General features: G+C 48.7%; 1 protein-coding gene across 1 annotated transcript; it reads left to right on the top strand.

Moving 5' to 3' along the window:
• Nucleotides 1–9,724: 9,724 nt before the first annotated feature.
• Nucleotides 9,725–13,264, top strand: LOC131306892 (uncharacterized). The gene is made up of 5 exons (XM_058333321.1): nucleotides 9,725–10,389; nucleotides 10,460–11,140; nucleotides 11,341–12,341; nucleotides 12,444–12,875; nucleotides 12,975–13,264. Exons 1-5 carry the CDS (start codon nucleotides 9,725–9,727, stop codon nucleotides 13,262–13,264), a joined length of 3,069 nt encoding a protein of 1,022 aa, XP_058189304.1.
• The last annotated feature ends 4,674 nt before the right edge of the window (nucleotides 13,265–17,938 follow it).

Here is a 17,938-nt window from a genome sequence, read left to right as displayed (position 1 = left end):
CATGGGTTGATACTTGGCGGTAGCACTATGGGCATACAGGACTTCTCATTGTAAAGCCACACAGGCTAGTCATTTCAGTTTAGTCTACGGGGCAGAGACTATTCTCCCCGCGAAGCTAAGCTTGCCATTTGCAAGGCTGACCCTCGCGGTGGAGGTGACACAAGAAGAAAGAAGAGCAGGCCTGGAGACCATGGAAGAAAGAAGGAACACTGCCGCGAGAAATCAGGAAAAGTACTGGGAATCGGTAGCCAAGTATTACAACAAAGGGGTGGTGCTGCAAGCAATTCAAGTTGGAGACTTAGTGTGGAAGTCTATAACCGCAGTCATTAGGGACCTAGAGCAACCAAAATTCACTCCGATATGGGAAGGTTTATATGAAGTAATCAAGGCCAGTAACAGCGGCCACTATGAGTTAACAAGGGCCAGTGATGGTTTTAAAAATGGTCCCATCAATGCTAAGTTTATTAAGATGTACTACCCATGATATAAGGGTATTTCTCATGTTTTCAGTTTGGTTTTGTTCATGCTATCCTTAGTTTCACTTATGAATAGTTTTCCTGTAAAGGGTGACAGACGAATTATGTAATGGGCAATTAGCGGAAAGTAAAGCGGTAATTGTTATATCATCTAACTATGTTCCTAAAACATAGGCATATTACGCATAAAAACTACTACGAATGTCCGACATTCTCATTGTATCACCAAAAGTTTCCACAAAAGTTACTACAAATATTCTCCAAAGTCATTACATTACAATACTCAAAACAAACGAAGTTGTCAACTGAAGATTTTCTTCAGAAAGGGATCAATGTTGTAGAGAGGCACGTCAATGAGTCTATCACTAAGGCGGGCCTCCTTAGCCATGCGCTCGTAAGCTAGCTTACGTTCCTCCACTACCGCTTCTGCTGCGGCTACAGCATCTTGCGCTCTGGCGAGGGCTGCTTGAGCCTCCTCCAGAGCTACCTTCGCCCCCTCACAGTGCCTCAACAGTTTCTCGTTCTCAAGCATGATCTTCGCAGCATCAAGCTCCTCGTACACCCACCAGATATCAAACCCCAATTTGTCAAAGTTTTGGACAGTGTGTCCAATCTCCTCAATCAGACTGAGGTCTAAATCGCACACCCTTGTGTTCTTGATACTCTGCAGGAAATTGTAAAGGCACTCAAGTTGCAGCTGGTCCATGGTCAAACTATAGAGGTCACAAACCTTAAAAAACGTATAAGAGAAACGGTCCCAAACAAAGGAGAGGAAAGAAGTCACCTCGCAAGTGAGACTGTAATACTTGAAGAAGGCCTCGTTCGAAAGCTCTTCCACCTCGTTGACCACAGGTGGTTCCACCACTTGTACTTCAGAATCATTATCGGCCGCCACATGCCCACGTCTAATACTAGCCTCGACTTGTTCCTGCAAAACAGACCCCCCGCCCAATAAAGAGCTACCCTCGCTGACGCCATCAACAACATACCCCGCCTGCGGAGTCCCAAGTGATATCAAAAAGTCATCCTGCAAGTCCGCAAAGACCTCTGCGGAAGTTAGATTTGTAAGGGCTACTACCGCATCGTGTGCCTTAAAATGCGTGGCGAGGTCGCTAGTAGGAGGAACGTTAACACGCCTGCTGAAGAGGTTCAAGGCAGCCTCTACGCCTCTCGGCGAGAAGGTTGCAGAATGACAGCCTCCGGGGCCAATTGGTTGATGTCTGGAATTAAAAGGAGCCCCTTCGTTGGAATCCTCTGACGGGGTATCAGGCCTGAAGCGTCATCATCCTCTTCATCCTCATCAACTATGGGATGCGTTATGTCAACACCCAAATTCTCACCATCACCTCTGCCACCATTGGGACCTTCGTCGCCATCACCATCATCACCATTTTCATCCTCAGCACCGTCTCCTTCTTCATCACCACAAGGATTTTCATCATCACTAGTCTCATCACTTTGGCCTCCCTCACTGCCATCACCATCGCTATCCTCATCTTCTTCACTATTGCGACCATTGCTCCCTTCAGCGTCGCTATCATCTCCAGCAGATTCCCCTTCAGCCAAATCAACAACCACCTTCTTACTTGTAGCAACGGACGTGCCACTTGGGTTGGGCTGTGCGGTGCGAGGCAGTTTGAAAGACAGGCTGATTGGAACAGTATCATCTATACTACTGTCAGAAGCCCTCTCGCGAGCCTCCTCATCCTCCCTCTTTCTTTTATGCTTGCTCAAAGGGGTATGTTCTCCACCTTTGTACCTGAATGAAAAACCTACAAAGCAAAGAGGGACATGTGAGAAAACAACAGTGAAGCAATGGGAAAGTCAAAGGGGGAAGAAAAGCAGATCTCACCGACAGACGCAGCACTCGCAGAGGTCTCTTCAGAACGAGGAGTCCTTGCTGCTCGAGCAGGAGCACCCTGGAGAAATAAATAAGTTCAGAGACTACAACAAACGCAAATAGCAAATACCACTAAGAAGAGATGGAAAAGTGTTGTTCCAGAGGCAAACCTTCTGTAGCCGTTTCAGTTGAAAGTCTTGCTGCTGCGAGGAGGCTCTCTCCTTTGCCTTCGCACAAGTCACCCTTGGCGGAATTACAGTCAAAATTGGCTCCGCGATGGTAATACCACGGTTAACTGCAGGGGTGGTGCTTAGCGGGGCCTAGTAACTCTTCCTACCACGCCATCTAGATTGCCTTGCCTTTGGAGACCTCAGAGACACGTCGCGATGATAGACTTCTGAAAAGGCTGGAAGCTCAGGTACACCGCGAACATAATTGATGAAGGAGTCAAGGTTGTGACGCCAAGCCAAGCGGCTGTTAGCCGTAAAGAAAGTCTCCCTATCGTTCCTCAAAAGTACCACAATGCTGTAACCCCCAACCAGTTCCTCCACATGAGCCCTAGTAAAGCGGCGGAGACTCTCAACGTAACCCCTCAGAGGTGGCACCTGACCCGGCGCACCCTGGTCATAACCAAACTGTCGTGCTACCCTGTCGAGACGATACAACATGGAGCGCGTCCCTTCCGCACATAATGCAAGAAGAGAACACAGGCAAGCAGTGGCAAATGCAGCAAGAGTAGAAGCGGAGACAGTAATACCTTCGGTCTGAAAATCGACAACACGGTCATTTTCTGAAAAGAAGCTGGTGGGAAGGGCACCTTCGACGGGCTCAGCGTAAGGTCTCGGGAAGAATGTGCCAGCATCGTCAATACGCTTCCCCCAAGACTTCGTTGAACTCGCCCCACTCCATCTCATTATCCTGGGTCGCGGCTCGTCACCTCCGCTAATGTCCGCGGGGGAGGGAGCAAGGCTTGGGAAATGTTCGAAGCAAAAAGCGATCAGAAATTGCATATGTACCACTGACACCATGTCGTAGCGTCCCATAGATCTCTCAGTGTCGGTGTGGACTTGATCCAGACGATGGAATAAAGAATCCAAAAAGATGGGGCCAAGTGGAACAAAGTCCCCCCTCGTGAGCCTTACCTCAAGAGGGAAAACAGTGTGGTTCGGCCCCTCAGAAGGGAAATCAGGGATGAAGAAGAAAGACAACCAGTAAATAAGAAAACCTGCGAGATGGAGATCGGAATCATACAACTGCCCGTAGAACTCAGTCGCTTGCCCTACAGGAGGCACTGTCCCGGGAGGGGGCAAGTCCTTAAAAAAGTATCGCAGCCAGTAGCCCCAGGATGTCTTACCAGATTTCGGAGGGGCTCGTACGCGTCCCTCTAGATCGAAACAAGACCCATACTTACCCGCCTCTGTATACGCCCTCCTCAAACGATCCACCAGCTTCGCGTCTACTGAAGAAAGGTTCGAGGGGTCAAAAGCCACCAACCCCCTCGTACTCAGCTGCATCAATACGACCATGTCTTGTAAAGTTGGGCCACCATCTCCCCACGGGAACACGAAGGTGAGGGTATCATTGCTCCACCGAGAAACCATAAGATCGATATTGGCATTGTTGTTCTGAATATTAACCTCCACCGAAAGACGGATGGGCTCGAGGGCACGGGAAGCCCTAAGTGTATGCACCGAGTCTAGGTTACCCAAAACCGACTCCACCCAGTCACTCCAATGGACCGGAGCCTGGGAAACGGCCTCGTAGTTGACGAAGCAACAAGGGATATCACTTCTCTCTACTCAGAACCTCAAAACGGAAGAATGAGGGATCAAATCGGCCTCCTTATGTGACGCCTCAGGGACTAGAGAGAAAGGCTCCTCCGGGATCTCCGTCTTCGAAACAAAGGCCTCCGCTTTCCGCCAAAACAAGTTGCTCGAGCCACCGAGGTACGGCGCCCGGCGCCACTCGTCCGCCGGAAGTGCTCAGATGGAGGTTTGCATAATGGCCCTGCTCCCCTGGTCTATGTCGTCTCTCACCATCTCTGATCGAGAAGTGGGTTTGTAAAAAAAGGAGGGAGAAGAGAAAGAGAGTTGCAGTTGGGAGAGAGAGAAAGAAGAAGAAAGTTAGAAGCTTTGGTGGAGGAGAGAAGAGAGAGAGGCTGAATCTGTTGGAAAGTGACAAGGTTATGGGCTAAGTGTGGGTATTTATACCCCAGGAAGGGTCCCCCAAATCTCGAGAAAGGGATGCTATAAATTAAAGCGGTGTGATGGTTGTAGAGATCCGAACCATCCCGACCGTTGCACCCGCGCATGACAGCGCGTGAGTCATATGTGCGTGGGGGGCAATTGTAGGAAAGGTCAATAGGCGCGACCGTTGACTAGCCAATGGGCATGCGACACCTGTACTCGTCATTGCGGGGTTGACGATTTGACCAATGAACCCTAGCTCGCCACGTGGCGCCTCAGTCGCGCGACACGTGGCCTCGCACGTGGGAGCCACGCATTACCCATAGCTTTGCAACATCCATGTAAGGGTCGCGAACCCATATTCCTCCCTTAAGAAGTGAGCTACATTTATTCAGGTGGATGCTTGGCGCGGTCCCAATCTAATGGAGACGATAACGCGGTAACGAAGATGCACAAAGAACTTGCCCAGACTCTTATATTTGCTCCGGCCTTTAGGCAGGACCCGAGGGGCCCCTTGAGGCTTGGTAGCGGTATTGGCGCGACTGAGTAGGTCATGACCTTGCCCTATGGGAATGAAGGGGATCTAGTGGATTGGTGGCTGTAAAAGAAGAAGAGGATTTCCGCAAATAAGAGGATACGTTTTCCGTCATACTCGCGTCATCGCGAGGGTAGCGACACCTCGGCAGTCAGGGGGACAGAAGGGACACGTGTCATTTTATCAGCGCGCCACTTGGTGCCCGAGCATTAGCTCGTGTGGTCTATAAATATGAAACGTCTCTCCATTGAATCCTAGGAAGTTTTGGGCACATTGTGAACATTCCCTAGAGAGAGAAAGTTGGTGAGCACTGATTTTAAAGGAGGTCTTATCCTTTTTCAGGGGCTCTATTATCTTTCCTCTTGGGGATCTTTGGGTTTGGATCTCCACTGCCTACCCTTTCTGTGCACCCCTGTTCCCTTCTTCACCCTTCTAGATCACTCCTCTCATTCCTTTCCATAGACTATTCTAACCTCTCCGGCACATCTATTCCTAAGGGGTATTTGTCCACTCAAAAATCGGACCTATCCTACACCTTTCCAATTGGCTTTTGCAACTTTCCTGTTTATAAGAAATGAAAGACATTCCATGCACAAAACAAACAAATAACGGGAAAGAGGATCTCCTTGTCTAAGCCCCCTCCTAGGAGAAAACTCATTCAAAGCTTTCCCATTTCATAATATGGCAGTAGAAATACTCGTAACATAGCTCATGATTAACTTAATCAATTCGCGACTAAAATTAAAAAATCTAAACATATCAGCCAGGAATTCCCAAGAGATTTTATCATAAGCTTTTTCTAAATCGATTTTTAGAATCATGCCACCTTTCTTGCCTTTTTTCTTTCTCAAACTATGAAGATTTTCTTGAATAATGATAACATTATCTGTGGTGCATCTACCAGGAATAAAGCTACTTTGACTGAACTAATAAGTATAGTCAAGAAAGGTCCGAGTCTAGCCATTAAATTTTTTGTAATGGTTTATAGATAACATTACAAAGGCTAATAGGTCTAAAAATCTTAACCGAGTCAGGGTTCTCATTTTTAGGAATGAGAGCAATAAAAGTTTTATTGAGGTCCGAAGGAATAATACCCTAGTTTTTTGAAACGACAACAAATATTATTAAGGATAAACTCGATAATGGATACATCGAGGGAGAAAGACGAAGGAAAACAAAGAAAGAGGGTAGGAGAAAAACTTCCAACGAGAAGTTGAGTAGAGAAAACAAAAATCTAGGTACAAAACTTCAATCCAGAATCCTAAAGGATACCAAATCCTAGCAAATTCATCCAGTCAGTAGTCTTAAATCTTAATCGAGCATCTGTAGGGGGCCGAAATATCGGAAGGTTCATAAGGTCCAGTAGGGCGGATAAGGGATCACGCTGTTTGACCCAACGTCCAGCAGTCTCAGTTCATCTGTAGATGGCGATGGGCTTCGACTTGTTACATCGTCAGTCATCCGAAGAACGGACGGATCCCCGTGGATTTTTCCCGAACTTTTTGCGCCTTATCCGAACGTAAGTATATTTGAGCGAGCTCGGGTAGTACTCTTGTTCGGCTGTGTTGATCTTCGGAAAGACCATTATATGCTCGGAGATTCTTCGTGTGTCAGAAGTGGGTTCCACCGAGTACAGACGATTATAGGACCTTCCAGAAATATCTTGTGATAAGTAAGCTATCCTTTCTGATATTTGAAGTGACATCTCTGAACGACGTGACCTTTCTGACATTGACCCATGTGGCTCTGTAAGACTTGGGGAGTGGTGTTCAATAAATGACCCTGCTGCAGGACGCCATTCGAGCATTACGCGACACGTGGAAAGTAGAGCCAACTTGCTCAGCACTCTACCCCTTCGCCTATAAATAGAAGAGCATGACCACTAAGAAGCTCTCTCTTCCCTCTTGGATAACAGCACTCTCTTCCCTCTTCTAGCATATTTTTTTACTAAACTTCATCTTCTCTTCTCCACCTACTGACAAGTTCGTCGGAGCTTCTCCCCGGAGGAACGTCCCCCTCCGGTTCTGCAGGTACATCAAGACCGGCATCATCACTCACGACTCCATACACGAAGACAGCTCCACAAGGAAATCCACCCCCACAATTGGCGACGCCGCTGGGGAAGTACAACTTTTGGGGTGTTCTTCGTGTTCTTAACCAGTTGAGGGCCTGATACGATCTTCATCTCCAATTCTGTTTGTTCCTCGCGTTTAAATGGAACAAATGGCTCAACGCCTCTCACCTCCGGGTCCAGAGAACTTTACCCTTGGGTTGGAGGGCTATGGGTCTATCAACCTCGAGCCTCGACAAACGGCAAGGACGGTTCCCCACGTGGCCCGCCAACTTTCTTTTCCACCCACCGAGTTGGATATAGCCTTGGCCGAACAGAAGCGTCAGGAGGCGGTTATTGCCATGCTACAACAACGGCTGGAGGAGCGGGACGGCGGGATGATCACAACTCCTGTACACGGGCATCCAGCCGAGCCCAGTCGACCGAAGAAACCCCGCAAACGAAGCAGACCATCTCGTCCAGCCCAAACGGCCGAACCCGCCGTTTCCGAGCGACGAACTGTCTTTGAGCATCTTGACCAAGGAGTTCTAAGACCTCAGCTGACGAGCATTATTCATACCGAGAATTCACGATCCTCGGATATAGGCTCCACTGCCGGCACCAATAAGGGGGGCGTCAGCCCGAGCACAATTCCGTTCCGAACGACAAATGAGTCCAAGAAGTGGGAAGAGGCCCGTGGATTTAAACGATCCACCTCGGCACATAGGCGTGAGCAGCAACCGGGAATATTCGGTACGATCCCGACCCGAATCCGAATGCCACGACGGGCGGCGTTCGGTTAACTCTGGCAGTCGCCACCGAACAGAAAGCTGAGGAAACCGATCGGAGCACGACAATACAATTATCCTATATGACCAGTTTACGGGTTTGCTGACCATATATCAACCCGTCAACCCAGGTTTTCAGCCTCGACATGCTCACTTGGCGGGCTCAAGAGGAGAGGTGCGTGCACCTTCGGTTTTAGCCACTCGGCTACCGAAGGAGAAAGAGGAGCATCACCGGCACCATCGACGTGAACGAAGAAAGACTCCAGAGCCGCGTGCTGAGGTTCCTCTCCCTATTATCCCGCAAACTCCAGTTTAAAAAGATAGTTTGAAGCTCGGGAAGGCAAAGGCTTCCCCCTTCGTGGACGCTATTCAACAGGAGTGGCCACCGGACAGGTTTGTCATGCCGAAGCTGAAACGTTATGAGGCGAAGGAGGACGCAGTCGCGTTCGTTTGTCGCTTTAGACAAACTATGAGCCTCCATAACTTTTTTGACGCCCTCATGTGCAAGATCTTCCCACTCACACTCAGCGAGCCAATTATGCTGTGGTACAACTAGTTGAAGCCCAAATCAATTTCTTGCTTCAACGAGCTGGAGTTGGAGTTCAGTAAATGCTTTGTCACCAGCAACATTCAACTGAAGACATTATCTATGCTAGTGAACATGCGGAGAGCGGCTGGAAAAACTCTTCGGCTTTATACCGAGCGTTATTGGGAGGTGTATAATCTTATCCCCGACTGTGATCAGGGAGTCGCGGCAGAGTCTTTTATGAACGGGTTGGATCCAACCTCGGCAATGTTCCGTGACCTCTCACGTAATCCACCTAAGACAATGGGAGAGCTCATGACCATAATCGAGAAGGATTGCATCCACGAAGAAGCCATGGCCGAGCGACATACAACGAAGGCTCCTGAACCCTCCAAAACAATTGGGCCGAAGAAGCAAGTATCAAACGTTCACCAAGGGCAAGGAGGCCAGAGCAGTTCAGGCCAAGCAACCAACAAGCCGGTCAATAGGGGCCGACCTCCGCAACATCCTCAGCCGCAATCGTGGCCACAAACGAAAAGAGAACCACGGCCAGACGAGTACGTGGCCGAGCATACAGCGTTCACCGAACCTATCTACAAGCTCCTCAACATCATCAGCAAATTGCCATTCTTTGTTTGGCCTACGGTACTCTTAGGCACCGTCGGTAGCGGACCTGGGATGTGCACTTATCATAAGGAGCGCGGCCACTACACCACGCAATGCCCACCTTTCAAACGGTACCTAGAAGAGCAAGCAGCGGCTGGGCATCTAAATCAGTGGATTGATGTTCGGCGAAATCCCCTTCCACCACCTCCCCCTATTATCGGCAATCTTGTAAGCATCATACAAGGATTGGTTTCCGAAGGAAGGGCGGTCGAGCTTCGTTCAGAAATTGACAGGGCCGTCACCTCTTTATCCATTTGCAACGTGGGCGCTTCGGGAAAGCGAAAATGGGAGGATCCGGGCTTCGACAGCACTATTACTTTTTCATCCGACGACTTGAAAGGTGTGCAACTCCCTCATACGGACGCCCTCGTTGTCACTGTTGCTATTGAAAGGTCAACCGTTCAACGGGTATTGATAGACCAAGGAAGCTCGGCGGACGTGATGTTTTATTCAACATTCCAGAGCCTCGGATTATCTCCCGCTCAACTTTGAACAGCGTCAACTCCCCTCGTCAGTTTTACTGGAGCCCCGGTTTGGCCGCTCGGCTTGATCACTCTCCCCGTGTGAGCTGGATCACGGGTTCTTGAAATCGAGTTTGTGGTGGTCGCTTCTCCCAGTCCATACAACGTGATACTCGGCCGAACCTGGTTGCACGAGATGAAAGCAGTCGCTTCAACCTTTCACCAGGTGGTAAAGTTTATCGGATGGAATGGACGACAGGAGAGCCTCCGAGGGGATCAAATCCAATCAAAGAAATGCTACATCAGCACTGTCACAAACAAGCAGACCTGTATGGAGGTACAATGCGTGGAAGCCACTTCCGTTCCTATAATCGAAGATGTTGGAGTGCCAGCCGAACGAAGATCTATCGAGGAGTTAATACGCTTCTCAATCCCTGGGGGCGAAGGAAGATATTTTTTAATTGGGAGTTCTCTGAGCGTGGCGGAACGTGAGGAGATGTATGACTTCCTGATGCGAAACATAGAAGTTTTTGCTTGGACTCCACAAGACATGCCGGGTGTGGATTCTTCGTTCGCCATGCACTCATTGAATGTCGATCCAAGTAGGCGGCCAGTGGTGCAGAAAGTTCGACGCTCGTCCGCCGCACATGTCGAAGCTGTAATGACAGAAGTGGATACACTGTTGGAGGCAGGCGTCATTCGGGAAGTCTTATATCCCTCTTGGCTTGCCAATCCAGTGGTTGTACCGAAGAAAAATGGGAAACTAAGGGTTTGTGTTGATTACACAAACCTCAACGACGCTTGTCCTATGGATAGATTTCTCCTTCCTCGGATTGAGCAAATGGCGAACGCTACAGCAGGGTGCGAACGCTTGAGCTTTATGGATGCATATCGAGGCTATCACCAAATAGCGTTGGATCCGAAAGATCAGGAGAAGACGGCCTTTATTTCTCCTCGGCTACAAGGTCGTTCCATTCGGCCTGAAGAATGCTGGTGCAACCTTCCAACGCTCCATCACGAAGATGTTTCCTGGAATGCTCGGCAAAATAGTAGAAGCTTATATCGATGATCTGGTTTGCAGAAGCACGTTCGCTCGGGACCACCTTTGGGACTTGGGAGAGGTCTTTGCTGTTTTGAAACAACGGAAGCTGCGTCTCAATGCCGAGAAGTGTGCGTTTGGCGTAAGCTCGGGAAAGTTCCTTGGCTACATGGTAAGTCACCGAGGGATAGAAGCTGATCCTACACAAATCTTGGCCATGCAAAATCTCCAAGCTCCGACTACTATAAAAGAGGTACAGCGACTCACGGGAATGGTTGCTGCCCTGAACCGTTTCATCCGACGTTCGAGCGATCTCTGCCGTCCATTTTTTCGAGCAATCACCACTAGCCGACGAAGATTCATATGGACCGAAGAGTGCGAGCTGGCTTTGCAATCTTTAAAGCAGTACCTGTCCCACACTCCTTTGCTCGTCAAGCCTCTACCCGATGAAGATCTTTATCTTTACCTTGCTGTTTCTGACCATGCAACGAGCGCGGTTCTTGTTCGGAAAGAGGGAATGGAGCATCAACCAATCTTCTATTCCAGCAAAACGATGATGGCCTCTCAGACGAGGTATCTGCCTATGGAGAAATTGGCATTGGCTCTCGTTTCAGCTAAAACGAGCCTCTTGCCTTACTTTCAATCCCATAGGATTGTGGTCCTCACTGAGTTTCCTCTCAAAGTTGTCCTTCGAAAGACAGACACGTCGAGCCGGATCCTAAAATTTTCTCAAGACTTGGCTAACTTCGACATCCAGTTTGAGCCTCAGACAGCTATCATCAGGCCTTGGCCGACTTCTTTGCCGAACTCACTCATGGATTGCAAGACGAAGCCAACGCCTTGGCCACCGCCGCTGAAGAAGCTCGGATTCAAGAAGAAGAGGTTTTGGAAGGACCATGTAACCGTCCCGTGGAGCCCCTCCGTGCTCGGTACTCCCTCGGACGAAAGAAACCAAAGCGGCAATGGAAGCTCTTCTCCGGCGACGCCTGGCGACTGACGGTCGATGGAGCTTCTAACGTTCACGGGGCTGGAGCGGGCATCGTTCTTGTGTCTCCAAACGGGACCGTGCATGAAAGTGTTGTCTCAATTGGATACTCGGCGATGAACAACGAAGCAGAGTATAAAGCTCTGATTGCTGGCCTCCAGCTAGCTCTTCGGCTTGATGCAGATTCGGTTCATGTTTTTTGTGACTCTCAGCTCATTGTGGGTCATTTAAACGATGATTATCAAGCCAGAGACCAGCGTATGAATGCTTACGTAAGCCACGTCTTGGCCCTGTTCGGAAGATTTGGCCGAGTAGAAGTAGAATGGATCGCTCGGGAGCACAATGCACATGCTGACGCCCTGGCAGGTCTTGCTTCTGTTTACAGGACCTCGGGCGGTCGCACTATTACCTTTGACGAAGTCTCAGCCCCGAGCTTCGAACAGCCGTGTGAACAAGTGATGGCGATCACCCTCGGTCAAGGTCAGCTGGATCCAGTGGTTGATTACTTGAAGAACCAGGTGTTACCACCGAACAAACGCGAAGCATACAAACTCCGTTGCCGAGCGGCCAATTTTTTCCTGGATCCAAACAACAACCTTTACCGACGAACTTTCACTGGCCCCGATCTGCGTGTCGTCCACGACGACCTTGTGCAGGCCGTTCTGGAGGAACTCCATTCGGGAAGCTGTGGGGCGCATTCAGGAGGACGGTCGCTTGCACAGCGTGCTCTGACGCAAGGCTATTGGTGGCCGAAGATGGTAAAGCAATCCGAAGAATATGTGAAGCAATGTGTTCGGTGCCAAAAGCAAGCCTCTCTCATCCACCAGCCTGCCTTCCCTCTTAAAATGATCACTAGTCCATGGCCATTTGCGGTTTGGGCTTTTGACATAGTTGGCAAGATGCTGAAGGCGCCAGGTGGATTTGAGTATATGCTCACAGCCACGGATTTGTTCACTAAGTGGGTTGAAGCTTCCCCCTTGGTCAAGACCACTGCAGGTGACATGGAACGATTTATTTGGAAGCACATCATCTCGAGGTTCGGCGTACCATACGCCATCCTTTCTGACAATGGCTCCCAGTTTGTCACCTTCGCCATCAAAACTTTTTATGCAAAGCAACACATCACAATCTATAATTCTTCTGTGGCCTATCCACAGGGCAATGGACAGGCCGAAGCTTCTAACAAGACGATCACTCGGGGGCTTAAGCGCCGTTTGGACAGGAAACTCGGTAAATGGGTGGAGGAGCTTCCACACGTTTTATGGGCCTACCATACAACCCCTCGGCGGTCTACCGGCCGTACTCCATTTGCTATGGCCTATGGTATGGAGGCTGTCCTCCCCTTATCCACTTTGATTCCAACAGTCTGAACGGAAAATTTTAACCCTGTGGACAACGATGCATTTGTGGGTGCCGAGTTAGATTTCGCTGAAGAACTTCGTGACAATGCTCACCTCCGGCACACTGCATATCAACAAGAAGTTACAAGAGGGTACAACCGGAATGTTCGTGCTCGTCCTTTTAGTGTTGGGGACTTAGTCCTTCGGATGGTTACCGAAGCATCAAAGCTAACCAAGCTGAAGGATCCCTATGAAGGACCTTATCGAGTGGTGGAGAAGATCGGGCATGGTGTCTACAAGCTTGCTGAAATGGATGGAACGCCAATTGCCAATCCATGGAATGCTCAAAAACTTAGGAAATTCCATGGCTAGTATTGGCATCCTCCACCTTTTTATTTTTCTTCTCTTGTATTTACATTTTTGTTCGGCAAATACGCTTGTGAGCGTCATGTCCTTAATGCAAGTTTGTTTTAACTATTCAGTTGTTTTTCTGTTTAATCTTGTAACTGGGGTATCTCATCTAGCCCTTCCTTTGTTCGGGTTAAAATCTCGAAGCCCACGATTAAAATCTCGAAGCCCACGATGATTCCTTTGTTCGGGTTAAAATCTCGAAGCCCATGATGATTTGTTTGTTCGGGTGAAACTCTCGTAGCCCATGATGATTTGTTTGTTCGGGTGAAAATCTCGTAGCCCATGATGATTTGTTTGTTCGGGCGAAAATCTCGTAGCCATTGATGTTTTGTTCGGTGAATATTATTGTCATCTACTGGTTTGTTCGTTCGGAGCAATTTTTCAAGCCCTTGGTTCAGAAAATGCTTAAAAGAACTTCTCACCGTTAAAGTCTTCTCCTTCGGCTGAGGACTCTCGCCTTCGGTGCTGTTGCCTCATTATTTGTGTACCCAATTGTTTGCCTTACTGGATCCTCATTTTTTCATTGACCATCCACTAAGACAGGGGGCTTATACTTAGGTACACAATTAACTTAATCCGAACAAAAAGACTTGGCAAATTCTTTTACTTGGATACACAATGACTCTGAACCGAGCGAAAAGACTTGTAAAACAAACAAAAGATTTGCAAGGTCGTTAAATCAAGGAACAAAGACGATTATCATTCACCAAGAGATTCTCCAACATGTTTTAGTTACATCCAAATGGTTTGGCAGGGTTCCAATTGTTTGGAGCCAACCATACTAAAAAATAAATAAAATAAAATAAAAAAACGAAAACAGAAGTAAAGAGGGAAAGCCAGTTCAATTTGCTGGAGCATCTGCAGGGGTTGGTACGGTGGCAGAGTCGGCAGCACCAGCTATTGTATCTTCTGCGTCAACTTCGGCAGGGGCGAGGGGAGGTACTTCTACCAGATTCCTCCTCTCATCATCAGGCTCAATGCCTGCATCGTCAAAACCCCTGTTATAGCCGAGCATGAAGCTTTCTTTGTGTTGGCCCTCTTTAATCTCGGCTTGCACTTCAATAATTTGATTGGCCACGTCCTCTTCGGCCTGGGCGTACCCCTTATCGTACCCCTTGTTATGCTATTCCTGCAGCTCCTTCTCTATTTCTCTCTCCATCTCCTTCTTCATCTCTTCTCGCCCGAAGGCTCTTCCCTCAGATAGGCCCTCCTCTTTTCCCTCGGCCCTCGTTCGCTCGGCCGACTCTTGCAGCCCCTTGATTAGGTCATTCAGGTTTGTAACCTGAACTTCCAAGCCTTGTCTCGCGAGCTCGGATTGCTCCAGGCTCTTCTTATAATCCTCGGCTACGCCCTTGTTGTGCTCAACCGACTGCTTCAGTAGCTTCGACTTTTTGTCGTGATTGGTGAGATAATACTGGGCACTCATGATGGACTGGGTGGCCTGCATTCATAAGCAGAACTAAAAGTTATTTCGAAAAACTAGAACGAATAAACAAAGTCATTACAGGTACGAGAGTTTACTTACTCTTCCAGCATGATAGTAGTACTCACTCAGGGCTGCTTTTAGAGATGGGGGACTCTGTATATCCCTCGGTAAAGCCAGCCCCGAGTGGAGGGTAAAGGCCAGGGAGGGATCCTCCTTGAGACTGTCCGATTTTAGAACCTATTTTTTGCTCGGAGTTATGAAGTTGGGCACCCATGGGATGCCAAGTTCCGAAGCCAATTCCCTTCTCTCTCCCTCTATCTGCGCTCCCTTCGGAAGCTCAACCTCCTGGCTCTTCCCCTTCGGAGCCGCTTTCATCTTCTTGCTTGCAAGTTGCTCCTTCGGGGAAGGAGAGGCGCTCAGTGGTCGTTTCTTAGAGGGGAGGGTGGGGGGGCGGGGGGGGGGGGGGGGGTTTCTTGCTTGGGGCCGAGCCCGAAGCGCCCGGGGCTCTAGCCTTCTGAAGCTGGGCCTTCTCTTTTTCTTTTTCCTCCAGCTTTTTCTAGAGAACATCCTTGATGTTCCTTGGAGGCATATCTTCTTGCTCGCGGAACGGTTCTTCTTCGGTAGGTAATCGGATTGTCCATCGGAGAGGTTTGTCGATGCTCGGCAGAAGCTCTTCTGGGATGTCCTCGGATCCAACGTCAAAAGACTGCTCAGGCTCTTCGGTCACCTTTCTTCGGATCCGACTCCCGTACGTAGCTTTGTACTTGAGGATAGTGGGGGCGTCTCTTTCCTCTGCTGGTACGGTGAGAAGGGAGGTAGCAAGACCACAACCTCTTGCCGCCCTTAAAAGTACCTTGTTGAGCTTGGTAGTATCTGCCGAAGAAAAGTACAAAATTTAGATAAGTATAATTAGAATAATAGAAGGAATAGCATTGAAACAACAGGCAACTATTCTTACTCGGCGTTCCCCTTCGTGTGGCAATTTCGAATTGGCCGTATTCTGGTTCGGGGAATTGGAAATTCCCCCGAACCTCGACATAATCGGAGGCCCATTTCTCCGAGTCATACATGCCCTCGGGAATAATTTTTTGCATCTTCCTTCGGGAGCAAAGGTAGTATCGAGAATACCGAACGTTTCTCGACATCATGTAATTCTCGAAAAAATGGTAGGCCTCGAGTCGAAACATTTTTACCTCGGCGAGCTTGATTACTGAATGAATAATGCGGTAAGAGTTGACGCTCAACTGGCACGGAGTGAGATTGAAACGGTGCAGGATCTCTCTCAAAACTCTGTGCATCGGGAACCGAAGGCCCCATTCTGTGATCATCATCAAGGGGACGGTGATGTGTTCGTCACTGTATCTTATTCGGGGACCTTGGACCGGCGTGATGATAACATCATCGGGGACATCGTAAACGGCTCGGAAGAGGTTCAAGCTCTTCTCGTCTTGGAAGCACTCCAAGTAAAGGCAAGGGTCCCTTCCCGTTCGGTCGGGAATTACGTCGGGGTCCAATTGAATGATTTTTCTCTTCGCCTTCGGAGGTTGTGACGAAGATTCTCCTACGACGCCTGCTCCCTCGTTCGTTCGGCTCGACGAAGCGACTGGAGTTTCTTTTTCCGACTCAGCTTCTTCGGCTTCCTCGGCATTTTCTTCCTCTTCTACTTCGCCGTGAGGAGACGCCCTATCGGACGATGATTCATCTATGTCTATAATGTTGGGGTCTAGCCCCATTGTTCGGAGAGGAATCACCCTAGTAGGATAATCGATTCCTTCTACCCCTTCGGGAACCCCTCCGCTTGACCCCGTTCGGTAGCTCCGAGCGAAATCTCTTATTACTTCGGCTAGCCCAGGATCGACCCTACCAAAATCTGAAGCTCCGGAATCCGCCGACCGATAAGATTCAGCCGAAGAGGTTGACTTCGAAGACTCCATACCTAGAAACAAATCAGTGCATGGGATGAGACCGTTAGCGATTTGCACGGCCAGAAGTCTAAGTGCCTATGTTCGGTGTTCTATGTTGTTCTGAGAGACCTCAGGTTTGCTCGATTACTTCCCGAACGAACACTCTTCGGGAGAAACTCCGAAGAAGGGATTCCTACCACTCAGGGAAACGATGGGGAGCCCTACATGTTTCCAATGGGGAAACAGAGATTAAGAAACTTAACATGACTTATCAAGCTTCTTAAAGATTGTCCCTTTGAAAAAACTCATGCTTAAAGGTACCCTCGTGTTCGGAAGAACACAATTTGAAGATGTTCATATGTTCGGAAGAACACATGAACACCTGGGTAATCAGGCGGTTGCTTCAGTCCAAACGAAAAGGAAAAAGCCAACTTAGAGGGGGCAAAAGCATTCAAAAATAATCAAATCGCATCAACAGATGAAAGAACTTGAAAAAATACCTGAAAATCAAGAGAAATCTGTGATCAAAACCTTTAAATATGCAGATTTCTGGCAATTTTTGGTCTGAAGTGGCGCTTGAACAGAGAAGACGATCGAGAATGGGGGTGAAAGTAATTTTCTCTTTACTTCCACCGTCCTTTTATACTGAGTACAGAATTCGAAGCGGTCTCAAACCCTAACCGTTGGATTTGGGCGGGAGATTGATGTAACGCTCGATGAGGGACGCGTGGCGAGAATGAAGCGTGCCGTACCACCACCCAATGAAGTCGTGACACCTGGCAATGTTTCAAATCGGCGGATGCAGAAGCATTAAATGAAAGCTGCAAGCACGTGTAAAAAGGGCTCCAAACCTTTTTCTGTTCAAACTTCAACGATTCATCTGGTCTTTCGTTTTTCAGAGCTACATTGTGTTCGGCCGACTTCTATTCAACTCCTCCTTTTCATCCAAGCAAGAAAAGAAAGAGTTGAGGGGCTATTGTAGGGGGCCGAAATATCCGAAGGTTCATAAGGTCCAGTAGGGCGGATAAGGGATCACGCTGTTTGACCCAACGTCCAGCAGTCTCAGCTCATCTGTAGATGGCGATGGGCTTCGGCCTGTTACATCGTCAGTCATCCGAAGAACGGACGGATCCCGGTGGATTTTTCCCGAACGTTTTGCGCCTTATCCGAACGTAAGTATATTTGAGCTCGCTCGGGTAGTACTCTTGTTCGGCTGTGTTGTTCTTCGGAAAGACCATCATATGCTCGGAGATTCTTCGTGTGTCAGAAGTGGGTTCCACCGAGTACAGACGATTATAGGACCTT

This window comes from Rhododendron vialii, chromosome 11a (genome assembly GCF_030253575.1).
Source record: "Rhododendron vialii isolate Sample 1 chromosome 11a, ASM3025357v1".
Taxonomy (NCBI): Eukaryota; Viridiplantae; Streptophyta; class Magnoliopsida; order Ericales; family Ericaceae; genus Rhododendron; species Rhododendron vialii.
This window is presented reverse-complemented; position numbering and strand designations above follow the sequence as displayed.